Below are 19,762 nucleotides of genomic sequence, written 5' to 3'. Positions count from 1 at the left end.
TAACTATGGGAAAGCGCCAGTTTAAAGTGCCACAGGTGAAAAGTTTTCAAGGAATGTCTTTTGACACCACAGAAAACTCTTTTCATAAGATTCTCTATGCAATGGTTAAGAAATATCAGATAATATACCCTGGAAACCTAGTTGTCAATAATAGGAATGGTTTTGTTTCATTTTTCCTATCCATTTGCTGTTAAGAAGAACATTGGAAGTGGAGTAAGGACTGTTCTTACTTCAGCTGTACTAAACTAACACTAAATGTAATGGATGTTTTTGAAGTCCTATAAATGTGGGCTAAGCTAAATGGCTCTACCATCCCTTTAACGATAAGATCTGTACTTTTTTATTGATTCTGAAACAGGGTGGAAGAATGTCTAAATTTTGAATGGTAAGGTGTGAAGAAGGTTAAACTTTTCTGAGATGGAAAATAGTGAGATAATGATGGTAGTAATTGTATACTTAATTAGCTATTTTTGTCAATATTTAACTTATCTCTAATAATTTGTTATTAGCTCTTGTTAGGACTTATCACATAGTATTGAGAACTCACTAATAGATTGATGAACATTAAATATTTATTTGAAACTGTGGTTACAAATAAATATTTAATGTACCCCAATCTATTAGTGAGTTCTCAATAGTATGTGATAAATCCTAACAAGAGCTAATTACAGTGCTCGGATAATTAATTACAAATATATAGCTAAGATTTTTCCTCTGTCAACATTGGCAGAGGTAAAATCCAAATGAACCAGGAGTGACTTGTCATAAATCTAAAATCACTATACAAAAGAAGACTAAAAATGTTTAACTTGAAATATATTGCTAATATACTGACAAATATTTAGCATACAGAATTAATGCTGAATGGTAAACTATAACATATTAAATTGTTTACAAAATGGATATATAATGTACAAACTACAGGTCAAGTGAACAGTTGAGCCATTAAAAAATATAATCAGTCACTTAGAGTCATAGCTAAAACATTTGGCACCAGGGACAAACTTAAATACAGCACTTTTTGAATGAACCTTTCATTAGTCTGTTACAAATTTAAAAATCATAATAAACACTCTATATTGTATTTTGTAATATAATTTTCATACCTGTACATGACAGTATTTGCTGAATTTATTAGTTCATCCACATAAAAATTTTGGAATTTTGTCACCTCATCATCTTGGTGCTCTGGGCAGGAGTCCCCCTCTGCCCCTGCAGTTGCTAGTTGCATCTATCTAAACCAGAAGTGACAGAGAAAACTTTGGAGTAGAATATCTCATAAAAGTCACTTCTTTTTTTCCTCATATAATGATCTAAATTGTAGAAAAGGGTTAATTTGTGTGCTTGCCATCCAAGTTTCTATGAATTAAATAGCATTTAGTTAATTATTCTTCACAAAATATGAATCATTCACAAAACAATTTTAATTTGGTATTCCTATTTAATCATTTATATTTTTAATAGCTATTACTATTGATTAACTACCAGTTTAAGATCCTTGGTTTAGATTAATTTACTTCCAGTTTACCATAAGTTACTCTTTTGCTTGGTGAATTTGTGACTTCTTGGATCAGTTTTCCATTAATCACACTGCAATTAGAGCAAATTATCTCCACTTGTTAATTCCTAATCTTCATAAAATATATAATTCTGTGAGAAACAATTTTATTTTGGTACTTATTCCTTGTTTAATCGTCGACTTCTTTCGACAATAAATTAATGACCATTGCTGTCAGTTAATATATTACTAGGATCGTCTCATTAATCCTACCGGATGATATATAGATCTGAAAGCTCATATTTGAATTAACAGAAGTGTTACTAGTTATAGCTAATATATTATTGCTTTGAGCAATTTATTACAATTTATTTTTAAGAGTTTAAATAAGTGAATACAGAGTTGCAGTATTAAGATATGAATTTTTAATATAAAATCTATGTCAATCACACTAGGTAATTGTTAGAACTTGATTAAAACATGTAAAAAAAAAAATAATACAGCATAACCCCAATTAACTGAGATTTGCATCCAAGGTGAACCAATAAATGTATTACACTACTTATAATTCATAACAACAATGTAGTGAATGTACCAGGTAACAGTGGAAGAGCTAGTGGCTGTTGGAATGTGAAAGCAAGACACTTACCCTTCTTCCTGTCTATTCAGCTATTGTCAGTGTGTTACTATATTTTTAATAAACCTTTATAAGTCTTTATCTTGAATATCAAAAGGAGTAGGCAAAGGACGAGTGTGGGAGTACACAGTTTGTGTGTGTTTTCATTTATCCAACATTAGCATCGGTCCACACTAACTCAGGTAATGGAGCTTTACTTAATACTGTATACACTGAGAGAACATAGTATCTACACTGAGAATTTGTATTAACTGCCATTACTCTACATTATTATTGTTAATGTTTTTTCTTGTTTTATATAAAGACAGCTTTAGTTCTACTGCTAAAACAAACTTTACTTCTTTCTTTAAATGATACAAAGAAACTTATCTCTGTCCTCACACTTTCTTCATAGACTTTTGACACCGACCGAATACAGCACCCCTTGAAGTTTTCCTTCGTTTTTGCTTACAAATTAAATACTATCTCCAACAATTATAATTATAATAAACTGTTCTGTGATAACTGAGGTCATTTTTAATACTTTATGATAATTAGAGGCTTCATTTGTATATTCAGTTGTAACAATAATGAATAATAGATTTCCATTTATCAATATGAAGAGAGAAAAGTTCATAATGCTTTAACTTGATACCCTCACATTTTGCTTTACAGCAAAAATTGAAAGATAGATACAAAATAAAAGCCTTTAACATTAGTAATTTAATAAATCTACTGATTATTAAATTATCAAAAAAGCAAATCATACTTTTGTTCTCTATATAATGGTTAACTTGTGACAAACTCAATTATCATCTCATGAATTGTACAAAATACTGGCTACAATTCTATAAACAACTGTAAGAATATAAGATTGTAGCCTATGTTTTAAATGATATCTTGTGGATAATTCACTACAAAATATGTTGCCAGTGAGACTATATTGTGGTGTTTTTGTCTTTAATTTATACAAGGAATGATTAATAGTAAAAAAAAAATTAAAATTTTATTGATTACTTTGAATGTTTCTTGTATTGATTTATAACTGTTCTTAGATACAGAATGTCTAAAACGTTATTATGCAATGAGAAATTTGTAATGACATTAATTTGTCACTGCACAATAACTTTTTGGACACTGTACAATACTGTTGGTTCTTCCAGGAATCTTATAGTCTGTATTTTAATCTAGCTAGTGGTTTTAAAGAGTAAATCTTATCTCCAGAAACAAGTTTTCTTGATTTATATGATTCTGCCTGCTTCTTTGGTGAATTAATGTCTAGAACATATTTTTAATAGGAAATTTAGGGAAATCTGTCCTATCAAATATAACTCCTTTTGTTAGAACAGACTTGTACCATATTGTAGTGATATCACATGAGCTATTCAAGCTATCTAATTCATAAATAGATAAATCAATTAAACAAATAAATACATGTCAATTTGCATATAAGGTATAAATTTAATATAAACACATGAAGTGATAGCTGATAATGTATTTTGATCTTCTAATTGCATAATAAATCTGAAAATTAAAAATGCAGTTCACCCAGTTTTCAAAAAATAAAAATTTAATAGTATATAATTTATGTTATTACAAATAAATAATTTCTTCTAAAAATAACAAATTCATTTCAAATATTTGTTTAACAAATGCCATTAAAACTTCCAGACACTATAAAAATATACTTTCATTACTAAAAATATTGTTCCAGTCTACAAAATTTTGTTACAAGAAGGATCAGTCAAATGAAAACTTATAAAAAATATATTATTTTGCAATTAAGGTAAGAGGACTTCCTATCACTTGAAACTAGCAGTTGGGTGGAAATGTCAAGAACTATTGGCACTGGAATTTTGTTGCAGCAAGATAATATGCAGCCCCACACTGCCCACAAGACAATCAAGTGTCTGCTCTATTCTCAGGTTTTGCTTCAAGTAATATTTTTGGACTCCTGCTTCCCTCAATTTCACTCACAAGTCAACAAAAGTTTAAGAGGTGATGCACAAATGTCTTCACAGAAAATCCAGGTACTGGTGAAATGCTAAAGATGCATTAAATGTAGCAAGTATAGGAAATATATTGAAATAAAGGGAACCAAACAATTATTTTAAAATTTTCATTTGACTGAGACTCGAAATTTAATTTCTGGTCATCAAATCAACTTAACATTAGTAAATTTTCTTCACTTTAGAATACTACAAGAAATATGTAAATTAATCTCAAACTAATGATAAAATTCTCATATTAATTGTTTCTTAAATTCAGGGTAAATCTGTTTGAGTAACTCCTTCTTGTTCACTTTTCCCAAAGCATTGCGCGGCAATTCTTCCAGACAAAGAAGCAAAGTCGGAGCAGAATAGGGAGACATTCTTTCCTTGCACCAGTTTCGTAATTCTGGGAGAGGCATTTCGCTTTGGTCTTTAGTGACGATGACGGCTGCCACTCTTTCACCCCAGGTATCGTCGGGAACTCCCAAGACTGTACACTCTCTAATGTTGGAATGTGACAAGAGATGACGTTCTACGTCCAGAGCACTGATTTTGTATCCTCCACTTTTTATGATGTCAGTAGAGGAACGTCCCAAAATTTTATATATGCCATTTTTACATTCAACAGTATCTCCTGAAATGAATAGCAACTAAATTCATGTCATACCTTGGAGCATCTATCTTTAATCTTAACAAATTTATTATGAAAAAAATACAATTACAAATTTAACTTTAAACAACTTTTTGTCAGAGTTCTAGTTGTATGCATAGTTTATCTAATTGTCTATACACCATACATGGTTTTCATTAAGGGTTTCGAAAAATGGATTGATGGGAGAAGGCGGCAAAACATTTGGGCAATCTGCCAAGGGAAAGTGCCTTGAGAGGCTTTTTTATGCAAAACTGGCCAATCTTTAGGTGTTTGACATGTGAAGAAAACCTGAAAAACTTCACATGGCCACCCCCGTTCATGTGGCATGCCATGTCCACAAAATATAGCGTTGTGCAGTGCCATAACATTCCTTACATGTTTTACTAAAAATATTAAAAGCAATGGAGCATCTATGAAATTAACGAAGGTTGTTTCAAGGTCCCTAATCTTTATGGGATCCTGAAGCAACTTTTTTAATGAGTGACTTTTTAACAAAAATCAATGGAGATTTTTAAATGTTTGTCATTAAAAATAAAGCTATTTTAGAGATAAAATCATAAGCTAATTAGTTGTTCTTAATATTGACCTTAAAATGTGCTTTATACCCACTTTTAGTTGGCCTCAAAATGTCTCTATAATTGGTCAAATTTCAAAATTATATCAGGCTTGCAATTCCAAACCCCCAGCAGTATAGGCTTGCTGAGGCTCACTGAAATATATCTGTAGCCTACATTTTGGCATCAGGATCCTCAAATTCTTAAACATTATTTAGCTCAGCCCTTAGGCTACAACCCCAAAAGTGGGGCCCCCATAATAGTTTATGCTTCAATGTCCCAAAGATGTAAAGCTATCACTGACTAAAAGTGTAATAACTCTACATTGATAAAGAAGTAGGGATGCCACAAGAAAAAATTATTAAGTTGAGGATTGCCATATTAGAAAAAGGGTTGAAAAATGCTGCATTACACTATCATTAAATGTAATGTGGCAGTAACTAACTTTGTTTCACAACCAATGATCACTAAGCTGAGTGCTAAGTTGTAAGCTAATTAAAAGAAGATATTTTGGAATATGATGTGTAGCCTTGAAAATTTAAGCAATAATTAACATACAGAACTCCATATACATTATTAGGTAAGCAATTTCATTGTGAGGTCAATCCCATTACAGAGCCAAAGAAACTAAATGACTACCAGCAAGAACTTACCATACATACTACTGTGATCAAAAGTATTGGAAATGGTTCATTTAAATACTTGTTTTGTTTGTAAAGAATTTTTGCACTGGGGATTTTTCAAAATGTTGAGTATAATTGAGCAAAGAATGTGATTAAATTTTGTTTTCACAACAGAATTACTGCTACAAAAACATTGGAAATGTTGTTTTTGCAACATTTGCCAAGCTTTTGGTGATGACAGTCTATCAAAAACAAGATGTTCAAGGAAGGCAGAGAACATGTCAATGATGAACCTTACTCTGGTAAACCATCCACTTCAACTGATGAACAACATGTCACTCAAGTTATAGTGCTCAATGATTGTCATTTAACAATTAGGGACATTATCAAACATGTTCCTGTATCATTTCGATCTTGTCAAGCAATTTTAAAAGATTATTTGGGTTTGCGGTGTGTCACTTCTTGAGTTATCCCAAAAATGTTTAATTTGTTAGAGTGGCCAAGGAAATGCTTTCTCAAGGCAAATTATTCTTAAAATACTGTACATCATTATGGATGATCTATTCTATGGATCTACATATCTGACACTGAAACAGCTCAACAATTGAGTGAATGGCACTCAAAAGATGAAATGAGACCGAAAAGACCATGTCAAAAATCGAGCTCATGTTGACTGTTTTCTTTGATTATTGTGGTGCCATGCATCTCACATTCTTTCCGACAGGCCAAACTATCAACAAAGAATATTATTTGAAGGTTTTGCATCCTTTGCATAAGCAATTCATAGAAAACAACCCAATTTGTGGCCAGAAAACTCGCAGACCACAATAATGCATCTGCTCTTGTTTTTGGTGAATTTTTGGCCAAAAATTTAACAAATATGGTTATGCAAGCTCTGTATTTATATGATATGGCACTGTGTGATTTTTTTCCTATTTCGTTGACTAAAATTTTCTCTTCTTGGTCACCATTTTGAGTTGATTGATGCCATAAAACAAAATTCATTGCAAGTCCCAAAGGGGTTTCACAAAAACAACTTTAAAGCCATGTTTCAAGGACAGGGAAAAAGTCAGTATAACTGCATTGCAGTGGGATGGGATTATTTGAAGGAGACAAAATAAATTTTGATGAATAAATTCAAATCTTGCATTTTATTGAACCATTCCCGATACTTTTTAATCACAGTGTATTCGTGTGTTTCATGAGACGGCTTAAACATATATCTGTTCTATAAATAAAAAAAAACATAAATTTTAAAAAAATGTGCATAAATTAATTTTCAGGGAAATTTACTATTGACAAAAGTTAGTTAATTCACAAATTATTTATTTACCTGTTTTAAACCAACCATCTTCAGTAAATGACTCTTTGGTTTCTTTTGGTTTATTCCAGTATTCCTTAAACACATTATTTCCTCTGACACACAGTTCACCACTCTCGTCCCCATCTTTTGAATCTTTCTCAGATCTGCGTATGCAAACTTCGGTACCTTTGACAGGTTTACCGACACAACCTAAAGAGAAACATTAGGACAGTTTTAGAAAGTTTGGCTGTTTGGTTCTTATTATTCCACTTGCATTCTGCAATTATTTATGTATGTTTATATCTGCCATGAGAACCTCATTTAGGATAAAGTTTCTTTCCTGGACTTAGCAGCCTCAAAGTAGGAGACTAGTGATATATATACTATTGTGTTCAATTCTCTTAATTACTTAATTTTAGTTCTATCCCACCAATGACTTACCTGGAATCCTTTCTCCGTGTAATGGATTTGACAATGTCATACCAATTTCTGTCATTCCGTATCTCTCCAACAATCTGTGTCCTGTTATCTCTTCCCATCTCTCCATTACAGGCTGAGGCATTGCTGCAGATCCACTTGCCATCAATCTGTTAATAAATATTCATATTTAATAATAGTCTTTTTAATACTTAAACTGGAAGTGATCAATAATTAAAGATTTTTATTAATCAGCTTAATAGTCTGTTTTGATTTTATTGCAAACTCTTAATATTACAAATCTGCAATTTGCAGAGCCATGAAGTGAGAGTTAAAAATTGCTTTCAAGTTCATAAAAATGGATCAACACCAAACTTAAACAGCCGATTGCAGAGACAGAGTTTGTTAAATAACATTTAACAGCCAAACAACATCTAGACGTTGGCTGTTTGCAGTTTAAAATGCATTGGACAGACAACAATTGTCTATTTCTGAATGCCATCTAAACGAACCTTGACAAAATGTTGGCTATTACTTTCTTTGCTGTTACTCCCCCCCTCTCGGGAGTCATTTAACCAATCAGGTCATTAATTTTTGATGTCAGAAAAAGGGCGACAAACAATGTGTTCAAATCATGCTGGAATTTTTCCAAAGAAGAAAAAAATGTCCTCACAGAAATTATCCTCAACTGCAGGATAATTTTTTATAAAGGTTACAACAATCACATGGGAAATTATACAGAACAAATTTTCTTCATTGTTTCCTTGTTGGTTTGCTCACAGCAAGACTTTATTCTTATTATAAACATCTCTATCTCTATACAAGAAACTTTTTAAATTTATTTAATGGTAGTTTGATAGATACCTGCAATACAATACAGACGTGAACTCAGATAAGATCACCAATTACCCCCTGGAAGCTTCCGGTGGCATAAAAACGTAATGCTGTCAACAACTGTTGTTCGGTAGTTAATGGCAATCCTCTTCCATCTAGATCTTAATTTTGTCACCAATACAATTTAAAATATAAACAAATCCAGATTTAGAAAATTTATACCAAATTTGAAATTCGTCTTTGGAATAGATTTTTAAAGGATTATTCTGATCTCGTATTACCCTCTCTCTCTTCATAATTGTAGAGATGAATAATTTTCTTGATTTGTCCTGTTTACAATATTTATTAAATGAACAATATCCATTATAACAAACTTTGCAACCAACAAATGAATATGGCGACTTCTACTCAAGTAAAATGGTATGTCTAAACCTGCTATTGGGTGAGTCTAGAAAGTAGGTCAAATAACTTGTTTCTATCGCTGTCTAAACTGTGGCAAGTGAGAAATGCCATCTCTGCAATGAAATTTTTCTGAACTGTGGTCCACCCAATCTCTAAATCGCCATCGGTGTCTAAACATTGTCTCTGCAATCGGCCCAAACAGTTTACAGTCCTAAAAAATAGTCTTCATTACTGTCAACACAAGTCATCAACGTCTTTTGCGTGTGTGCATTCTATTGATAAATAATATATTAATTATATATTTTCTATATTTATATTCTATACTGATATATAGATAAAGGAGTTGGAGTCATAGTTGAAATGTTTGTACACAGACTCCACAGCCTTGGTGATTTAAATGTTTAAGAAAATTGTTAAAACAATTTGAGAAGTACAGTACAATCTCCGTAATCTGCTGTTTGTTATTTCAACACATCCAATAATCTGAAGCTAGTCAATTCTCGGATTGTACCAGCAATTGTAGAGCAAACTGGTCCAAGCTCTGGTTTCCATTAAATTTGAACATCTTTCCACTAAATGTGGCACGTACCAAGCCCGAACTAGGACACAATTTTAAAGATTGCTTGGCTCATCATCTTAGGCTGCTCAAACTGATTGCTCTCCTTTCTTACTTTCTTGTTATTCTATACATGTTTTTGATTAATATAATAAATGCAATTGAATGTTTTCTTTTCATATGATTAAGCCACTGAATTCTCCTTACTTTCAATAACCCAGCACTCTTCTTAGTCCAACATTGTTCCAGTTCCTTATATGTCACATTACCAAGATTTTACTGTACTTCATAGTGTTTTTTTAAGTTTTTAAGCATTTGAGATTTGTGCAAGTCCCTGAGTTACAAATAACTTTTGTTCCTCAGCCTGTCTTTAAGTCAAATTTGTAGGTAAGTCAGAGCATGAATATATGGTTGGTATTTACCATCAGTTAGTCAAACATTTGTCTTAGTATAGAGTATAATATTTTATAATTACCTTAAAAATGCTTCAAATACTACTTTCAGCAGATAGCTTTTTCAGAAATCAAATGTTTTCGACCTCATATGTGGCCGTCTTTGAGTCAAACAAGTTCAATTGAATTCAAAACATCAAATAAATTTTGCAAGATGAGAGAAAGTTTTCTACTCATTTGAAAAATTTTAAAAGGTCAATGACAATAACATTTTTGGATGTTTGAGGCATTTTAAGGTAAATGTTCCAACTTATATGGAGTTTTAATGTGTATTGAAATATTTTAACTTTCTATGTATATAAAACACTTACAAACCTCTTTAAAATGTACTAGAATATCTTAATTATAATTATAGACATTAATAATAAAGTTGTAATAAAAGTAGGCTATATAGTAGATTGTTTTTGAGTGCAGTTGTCTATAAGTCAAGTGTTTGTGACTCGTGGACTGCCTGTATTTAGGCAAATATCACAAAGCCAAATGCTAGTGGCCAAGTGGATAAACCTGTGAACACTGGGTTTTATCCATGGAATGCTTGTCACAGGTTTGTGCCCCACCAACAAGCTGGCCACATGGAGTTTTCTGGGTTTTCTTCAAGTGTCTAACATCTAAATAGAAATCAATTTCCAACAGAAAGTCTTCCCAGAAGGCATCTCTCCTTGCAAATCACATGTTGCATTACCATATCCCACCAAACCGAAACTTACAAAGCTACTTTCAATTAACTAAGGATTGTTTTCCTTTGGTTTTTGTGAATGATATTCAGTTTGCATTATTACTTTTCTGCAGTAATGATTTCTCCATTTTTTGAGCAGTTGTAGTGAAAAACTTTGGTCCATCTTGCAGTAAGCCATTATTTTCTTGGGATGGTGATTTTGAATAACACAGTTACAAAACTTACATTGAAACAATTATTCACAGATCATTTCAAGTTATATATGATTCATTCTTCATCATGTATTGCAATATGATCCAAAAATCATTTGTGTTTTTAATGAAAACTTTGCAAAGACCTTCACAATTTATTATTATTGATTAATTTGTGGTATTCATATATGAAGATTCCTCACTTATTTGAGAACAATCGTATAACTGAACAATGATATTTTAATGAATCCATTTCAATTAAATCCTCAAAATATCATTATTTACACTAGATTTGCATTCTCATTTTACTCCATGAAACATTTTTTAAACTATGAATGAACTGTTGTATGAAAGTATCTACAGAAATTCTCTATATTGTATTTACATCTTGGAAAATACTAACATACTCTCTCTTAGCTGAAACTAATTTTTCTAGAAAATATTACAATACCCAATAAACTTTGTGCTGTTATAACTGTTCTCGTATTAACATTTTCAGAGATATTCTACACTAAGATATCTATTTTGTAATGGTTATCCTTACCAAATAATTAATATATGATCTCTTTAAATTTACAAATAATCCTTCATTAAAACCTTTAACCGGCGTGGGGTATGATCAAATTGTGTATGCAAACGTTTTCGGATCCCTCCCTGGGTCCATCCTCAAGCTACGTTCTTTGTAACAATCCGATATAACGAAGACCAGCCATTTTTACAAAGAACATAGTTTGAGGATGGACCCAGGGAGGGATCTGAAAATGTTTGCATACACAATTTGATCATACCCCATGCCGGTTAAAGGTTTTAATGAAGGATTATTTGTATATTTCTCCAGTGTGTGTCGATTATTTGTTTATTCTTTAGATTTACTTCATCCAACCAACTTTCCTTTATAATTTCCTACAGACCTTTTCCAAAATTCTGTCTGTAAGGCCAGCACTTTCCACTTATCACTCAAATTTTGAGTCCATACAGAACAATGAATATAAGTTACTTTTTTAATTTTCAAAATTACAAAAAAATCTTATTTAATATAATTGAACTTAGCATGCCAAAGACTTTTTGTTCATTCTATAGTCAATTTCAGTTTTAGATACAACAACTGTGCATTACCAAACCTATGAAATTGCATCCGATTTTGTAATGGTGTTTACTAAACTCATTTTGATTAGGATCATAATAGACAAAATAAAAATATACTACTTTACCTTATTTTCTGCAGACAGATGGCTTTCACATATTCGGGAGTAACTCTACTCGTCATTTTTCCATAAAACTGTTGATTATATGCTTCTATCAATTTAACGTACATTGTTGGTACAGCCATGTAACAGTTCACTTGTGGCTTTTCGTCAGATATGTTTAATAATTCATTCCAAACCTGTCAAAAAAAATTATTTATAATGTAAATTTTAAAAATTTGTTTTGTTTATAATATCCAGAAACTGTTTTTAAAATTTTCTTACCTCTATTGGATCAAATTTTGGCAGCATCACCACACAGGATCCGATGTATAATGGGCAAAGAAGTGCATAAAATATTCCATGTGTGTGATGCAGAGGTAATGAATTTAAAATTACGTCTTCTTTTGTATGTTCCCACGATTCTACGGGGATTTTTGTCTGGACAAACACATTTTCGTGAGTTAAAACAACACCCTTTGGAGGTCCAGTGGTGCCACTCGTATATAAAATCAATGCATTTGATTTCTCGATATTCTTGTCCGTCTCCGGAAGAAGCTTGCTCAAGTCTTTTGCTCCTCCTTCGTCTAACTCGACATCTTTTGGATGCTTTATTTCTAAAATAGGTATGTTTAACTGTTTTGATATCGGCTCCACTTTATCTCTAAATTCTTCCGCCACCATGATGGCCGAACTCTGAGAATTTTCTACATAGTACTGCAGCTGTGGTGTTGGATGTACTTTACTTAATGGAACAGCAACATTTTGAGTTATCCAACAGGCCCACTTTGCAACAATATAAGATGCATCACTCTGACACATAAAAGATAATCTTTCTTGTGAACTCTTCCCTCTTTCTTTCAGGAGGTCAGCTATTCTTTGAGACAAGATGATACTCTGATGCAGTATATCCCTATAGGTGTACTTTCCATATCTGTCAACAATAGCCAGACGTTCTGGAAACTGAAGAGCCCTCTCATAAAAAGGAACAAATGATAATCTTTTGGCAGTGATGTATGATGAAACTCCTAAATTTCCAAATTTTACATTATTGAAATGAATTTGTCTCAATACTGTTCTAAACTCCTTTGACAAAGATATTCTGTACAACATCTTTAAGCTGAAAAATAGTGTACCATATATTAATTTTGAATTGTGTAAAGTTGTATTTCACATAACTAAACACACACTCACTCAAAATTGATTCTTATAAACTTTTTATCCTTCTATCTTAATTTATTTTTAAATTAATATGACTATTAATACTTTTTGTAGTTAAGATTGAATATAGAATGCATTACACAGGTCTGCAAGTAAAAAACTGCATAGGATTTTTATACACTTTCTTATAGGCTTGAACTTGGTAAAAACGAAAAAATACCAAAAAAATTCCATCTCCTCAATTTTTTTCGTTACACTCAAGTTTTTGTTTGTATTTAACATAAAATTCCTAGTTAACTTAAAATTTAGTTTTCTTTTTTTTTATTTAAAAAATGGCCTTAAAACAAAGTAAATTCTCTCTCGAACAATTTAAAAAATGGCCTTCTCACATTAATTTTATCAATTATAGCTGGACTTGGCAATAAATAAATAAAAATGTTAATGGTTGAAAAGAGTAGTGCTAGGAGAGGTGGGTTAAGTAGTTTTAGCGTTAGGAGGAAGGTCGCATCATTGTGTAGAAACGGGTTAAAAGTTGATAGTGAGTAATATTACTGGTTAAGTTGAGCATGTTTCGACATGTTATCTGGGATACTAGGAATAAATATAAACAACCTGCTGTTGGATTAGATCATGTTTCAATAAGCTAAATAAGTTCAGTATCTCGCTAGCCATCTAATGCCACACTCGGTTTATATCCAGCATTGGAACGCTACTGTGCTTGTATTTTTATTTCTGGAATATGGTGTGCAGAGTTGTGTAATTTCTCCCGACAGCTTCTGTTACATTTGTGGTGAATACACAGTGAAAAGTCAACAAAGAAACATAAGTGAGATTATGAAGAAAGTTTATTTTGTATATTTCAAATTGAAACTTTGGAGATCGAGACAAAGCATGGGCTCCACATAAGGTGTGCAGAAGATGCGAGGAAGATCTTCATTTGTGGTTTAAGGGTAAGAAAAACTCATTTCGTTTTTGCATTCCTATGATATAGCGTGAACAGAAAAATCACACAACTGCTACTTCTGTTCGGTAGATGTTAAAGGATTTAATACAAAAAATAAAAAGAAAATATTTTACCCTAATCTTGACTCAGCTATTCGTCCAGTGTCCCATGGTTCTGAAATACCAGTTCCACAACCACCTTCTAATTTAGAAGACATCCTGAGTGAGTCAAATAGGACTCAGACACATTAGCTTTCCAGGACGAATCTAGCTCAGATTTTTCTGTTGACGAAGGACCTCAACTTTTTTTTCAGAGTGACCTCAACGACCTAGTAAGAGACTTAGGTCTTTCAAAAGATGCAGCCGAATTGCTAGGATCAAGGCTAAAAAACAAAAACCTGCTATCATCTGGGATCTCATTTTCGTGGTACAGGCATCGAGAGAGAGAATTTGCTCAGTTTTTCTCCAAAGAGGGAAATCTGGTTTATTGTAATGATGTTCATGAAGTGCATTGAAATAGAATATGATTCATCAGAATGGCACATATTCATTGATTCTTCTAAAACTAGCCTCAAAACAGTCTTGCTGCATAATGGAAATGTATTTGCATCTCTTCCTATGGGAGAAAACTATACTGACTTAGCTACGATTCTTGAGAAAATCAAATATCAAGAGCATCAATGAATGGTTTGTGGAGATTTCAAAATACTAACCATGTTGTTGGGTCAGCAGGGAAGTTATACAAAATATCCTTGCTTTCTTTGTTTATGGGATAGTAGAGCGAAACAGCTGCACTGGACAAAAACTGACTGGCCACCACGAGACAGTTTAACCCCCGGCAAGAAAAATGTCATCAATACAACATTGGTTCTCCAGAAAAAGTGTTATTACCACCTCTTCATATTAAATTGGGGCTCATAAAGCAGTTTGTCAATCACTGCCAAGAGATGGGCATTGTTTCAGATATCTGTGTTCCAAGTTCCCAAAACTGTCTGAAGTCAAGTTAAAAGCACTAAAGCTTTGTAACTAACAAGTTAGTTACAAAGCACTAAAGCGAACCAGAACAACATTCTCAGATTTGTTCAATTAGGAAAGCCAAGATTGATATTTTTATATATGTATGTTGTTATACACATGATAATTTTAGCTTAAATATGATAATTTTAAATGGCAGATATGATAAATTGCATCTTCAAGTCTGGCAATGTTAGTGTCATCACATTGGCAGTTAAGTCAGTTAGATTCAGTTATGACCAATTCATCAGCAGAAGGAAACAAGTTTAGTTTACTTTTACAGTTAGACCAAATTATTGAGCAGCACCATAGTTTCTCTGCCCAAAAAGAAGAAACATCTGATTGATCACTTAAGAATATACAGGTCATACAGTATGAACTTTCTCAAGAAAAGAAACAAGATGGCTCTTTGAGATTTATGAAATTTTACAAAAAGTTATAATCTTTGTAAAATAGTAAAGTTGATGATTTTGTTACACAGCATTGCAGATCCTCCCTTGCATTGCTGTGTGGCAAAAGAGTATGATAATCAGTATGGTAAGAAAAAGACAGATAGGAACTAAATCACAACCTGAAAACATTGACCTTAATAAAGTCAATAAACTTACTCATACCAACTGTCATAAATACTGTACACTGTAACAAAAGAAATTATTAAGAAAGCAAAATATAGCAAAATGGCATATAACAGGCAATAACAAGACTCACGACACATCATAAATCTAGGTGAACATTTATGATGTGTCCTATAAAATACTTTTCATTTTTTAAATTGTGATATTAAAAAGTATAAAGCTATTGCCATTCTCTTGACAGCATTTATGGCAATAGCTTTATAAGATATCTTAAGCAGAGATAACATTAAATTTTGTTTATTAAAGGTATTTAACAAAAGTATTGTACAATATCAATGTTAATAAATAATATTTTTGCTTTTTATGCTGTTGGCATTTTTATTCAAAAATCAATGTTTTTCTATCAATTTTCATTAAAGCAGCCTGCAAGTAGAGCAATGGTGTGCATCTTATACAGCCAAATTTCAAACACACCACTGCTTAATGTGAACTTTTAAAGTATATTGTACTGTACATGCAAATCAACATTTTAGAATACAAGTAATCCCCATATAACATGGGAGTTGTTCCAAAAAATTGCCGTGTTATGCGAATCCATGTTATAGGAAACAAAGAACTAGTACGAAAAGGGGAGGTTTAGGTTCCAAAAATTAAAAAACATGCTATTATATTTTCATAATTAAGATAAATATCTTAATTATGAAAATATTATTAAAATTCAAAATATTATTAAAATTTTTTTAAGAAGTGATACATATTAATATAAATTAAACAATGTTTTTGTTGTCATCACTAAGAACTATTAACCGAAAATTTTTAATCTACATAGTCAAAAAAGACACAGTCTTAAAGTATACTTGTAAAGGTGTGGATCGTTCCTACGGTCGGAAGCGCAGTTCAATGTCTAAGAACCGGTGACGGAATAAAGCAAGTATGGAATAAGGGAAAAACATCTGGCAACACAAAACGAGAAGCGTCGAGATCTGGCAACATCGAAACAAGTTTCGAGAAGGATCACGTGTATCGACAGAAGGCGGGAAAAGAAAATTTACATACTGTACTTAAGTACTAATAGTTCACGAAAATTATGCAGGGAAATCTGATAGTATGTACGCACTCAAACAAAAAATGTCAAATGAGGTATCTTTCTCACGTTTATTGAACTGTTGTTCCCTAATTTCAAATTATATAAAATTTGCTTTTAATGTTTTTTATTACATTTCACATTGTACGAGGGTTTTATCCAATTCTCGTGTTAGAGTGAATCCGTGCTATGAAAACACCGTGTTATACGGGGATGTTCCCAATTCTCAAACCGTGTTAGAATGAATCCGTGCTATAGAAGTGCCGTGTTATACGGGGTTACCTGTATACAAATTAGCATTCAAAACTTAAAGATACAAATATGTCAATTTCTACTGATCTGTAACAATGCCGACCCTCAAACTTATCCCTTCACATGTGGTATATCACCATTAAAGTCCACGTTTGGATGAATTAATCTCTAGATATCTTACCAAATATCCTGATGTCCAGCAGAAAGAAACTAAAATTACTTTATCTACTCTTTCAACTTTGATATAACATGATGTTTTAATGCTATAATCTGGTACTGATAACGGTAACAAGGTCACCAAACAACTTGATAACTTCATCTATATCATATAAATTGAGAAATTATATGAAAATCTTTAATTAAAGATAATTTTACATTTAAATTCTGAATTCTAACAATAATAAAAATATATCTGTATACTTGTATATCTCGTTCATGCTATGAAGCGAGAGAAACACGTGTACAGGAAATATACAAGTTTCTCATCACATTCGTCACGTATCACGTGGGTTAGCGAGCACCAATTAGCGAATGCAATATGGTGAAGGGGTAATGGTACAGCACACTCGAATTAAATATACTTTAAATTCAAAAAAACTTTAAGTTTCAGATATATTTGAAATTATAAATAATCTCGCATTCTTTATGGAAAATACACCATTAATGCTTAGTTTAGTTATATTTAATAAAGAAATAATACAGAAACGGATGAATTAATTAATTTAGTGTATGAAATTATTAATAAAATACTTGCTTTTAGTTTATGTGGAAAGTTTTACATAAAATTGTTATTTTTTATTTGTTTCACATATCTATGCGCTCGTAAAACAAGTTTTTTATTTACGCGTGTAAACTCCAATTTCCTAAACACACAGTCGCCATCTTTAAAAGTATGCGCCACCTGGATAATTAAGCCCTTTAATTTTCCACGTGCGTTTCATTAATTTAAATTTATAGTTTTGTAATAAATAAGACATTGTTTGGAAATAATAATTTTTATATTTTCGCAATTTAACTGATAAAATTCGAAATTATTCTATCCTATTGACAGATTTGATATCGAAGCAAATGGCGTTCGAAGAAAATTATTCAAGGAGGCAAAGCTTGGAGACAAATGATTACATTAATACATTTTTTTATTTAATTGTTTTGGATTTTTTCGCAAGTACATTTTAGAATACAGTACTACATTTCAGGGTTTAAAGTTAGATACATATCAATCACTTTTACGATTATAATTTGTAGAGATTTTACTCCATTCGCGCCCTCTGCGGAAACCCATGTCAGAAGCCATTTGCCTGGATATCCTAAAAATGTTTTGTTTTTAATTTATTTAAAATTTGACATTAACTATTCCATCGTTAAAAATTCGCTGTATTATAAATAAATTTATTTTATTTTTTTAATATAAAATTTATGAGGTGAAGGCGAAATATTATTTTTACTCTAATTGATTAAAATATAACCTTAATTATATTAAGGTTTAAATAATTTTTATTATGAAATTATCTTTCGTTAAAAGGAGGCCAAATCATCAATTTCTTTTATTTAATTAAAATATTTTTTTTATTTTCAAAAATGCAGGTGGCACTCTATACAGAAAATTTTCCGGGAGATTTCAACTGTTTGTTACGTGACGTGATTCGAGTAATGGTGCAAATCGTGATAAAAAGGTAAGTTTAGTTAATGAATTATCCTATTCCTAATTATTTTATTGCCTTAATTACTTCATTATGTACTTAAAAATCGATTGATATTTTAGTAAGGAAACTGGAGACGTGGCCGAATGGTCCATTTTGGAGCTGCAAGGCGATCTGGAATGCACGAGTGAGCAAGATCTTCGCAATCAATTTGTCGGCGATCTTCATTATACCAAAAATGTAAGATGAACTTGCCTTTAACTTTTGTACAATTAATATGTCGGATTTGGCGTGCAAAATTCGAATTGCACTTACAATTCAAATTCTATCTGTTCTTATACAGATACAATTACCCTTGAACCAATCCTTACATTCTATCGCCTCCCTACTGATACATATTTAGAACCATGGTAGCAAATATGTAAATTACAACTGCTGGTTAGGTGATCTGTCTTGTTGTCAGTCCAGACTATGTATGGTCACAATTAGAGATTAAATTCAGAGTAGACTGAAGATTTGGCAATTTTATAAGCATTTCTTTTAATACAGACACTGAATTTTCTACTCTTTTTGGACTTGGTTGTAGTATTGGGCATGATATCTGGTAAAGTCACTTTATTACAGCTGGATAAACAAACCAATAACTGTTAAAATCAGCTGTTGCTTTACTAGAAAACACGCCCATAGTTTGGATTCAGAATATACTTTTGAGAGGCTGGAACACTAACAATAAGTAACTCCACAAAAAATTTTTATATTGGGACAAATGTTTTCAATCTCTTTAAGGGGCTTGTATAGGTTTTCAAACTATTGTACAGAGTATTTCAAACTGGAATGTTCAAGCAACTTGATGTTATTTCAAAAATTTATACATTAAAAAAAATTTGCTGGAAAGAGTACCAAGCATTGTGGCATTTTTTTAGCTGTTGCTGGGTTACTTTTGGCAACAATCAGAAATGAAAGGGCCAACAGTATAATTTAAAAAAAAAAAAAAAAAAAAAAACAGGCTCTTTTCTGTTAATGGGACGTCAGTTGTAACTTTCATCCGATGCGCGATACCGTCATTTGTGTTGCTCTGCTAAAACTATCGCGTTTAACTATTTAGCCCATGCAATTGTGCCAGCTTCGAGTAGCCCACTCGACTG

At 31.8% G+C, this 19,762-nt stretch overlaps 2 protein-coding genes across 4 annotated transcripts in view; one reads left to right on the top strand and one right to left on the bottom strand.

The window, feature by feature from the left end:
• Positions 1-3,666: 3,666 nt before the first annotated feature.
• LOC136968559 (malonate--CoA ligase ACSF3, mitochondrial-like) lies at positions 3,667-18,787 on the bottom strand. Of its 3 annotated transcripts, none has more exons than XM_067262549.1 (6): positions 18,705-18,787; positions 12,235-13,069; positions 11,977-12,149; positions 7,679-7,824; positions 7,268-7,447; positions 3,667-4,739 (listed from the first exon to the last, which is right to left on the bottom strand). In XM_067262549.1, the coding sequence occupies exons 1-6, from the start codon at positions 18,770-18,772 to the stop codon at positions 4,357-4,359; spliced, it is 1,785 nt and encodes a 594-aa protein (XP_067118650.1). In that variant the 5' UTR covers positions 18,773-18,787; the 3' UTR covers positions 3,667-4,356. The 3 variants fall into 3 exon arrangements, with proteins under 3 accessions (XP_067118650.1, XP_067118651.1, XP_067118652.1); XM_067262550.1 differs by lacking the exon at positions 18,705-18,787 and adding an exon at positions 17,159-17,521; XM_067262551.1 differs by lacking the exon at positions 18,705-18,787 and adding an exon at positions 13,144-13,226.
• The window catches only part of LOC136968568 (chromosome transmission fidelity protein 8 homolog), a 31,660-nt gene continuing 21,710 nt past the window's right edge, over positions 9,813-19,762 (top strand). Inside the window, exons 1-3 of the mRNA XM_067262561.1 lie at positions 9,813-9,833; positions 18,562-18,650; positions 18,740-18,857. Coding sequence (XP_067118662.1) covers positions 18,628-18,650; positions 18,740-18,857 — 141 coding nt within the window. The 5' untranslated portion in view covers positions 9,813-9,833; positions 18,562-18,627. The remainder of the gene's footprint in view (positions 9,834-18,561; positions 18,651-18,739; positions 18,858-19,762) is intronic.

The sequence above is a fragment of the Centruroides vittatus genome, unplaced genomic scaffold (assembly GCF_030686945.1).
Source record: "Centruroides vittatus isolate TY-2023 unplaced genomic scaffold, ASM3068694v2 contig_15, whole genome shotgun sequence".
Taxonomy (NCBI): domain Eukaryota; kingdom Metazoa; phylum Arthropoda; class Arachnida; order Scorpiones; family Buthidae; genus Centruroides; species Centruroides vittatus.
The sequence above is the reverse complement of the archived record's forward strand: the minus strand, read 5'-3'. Positions and strand labels throughout refer to the sequence as shown.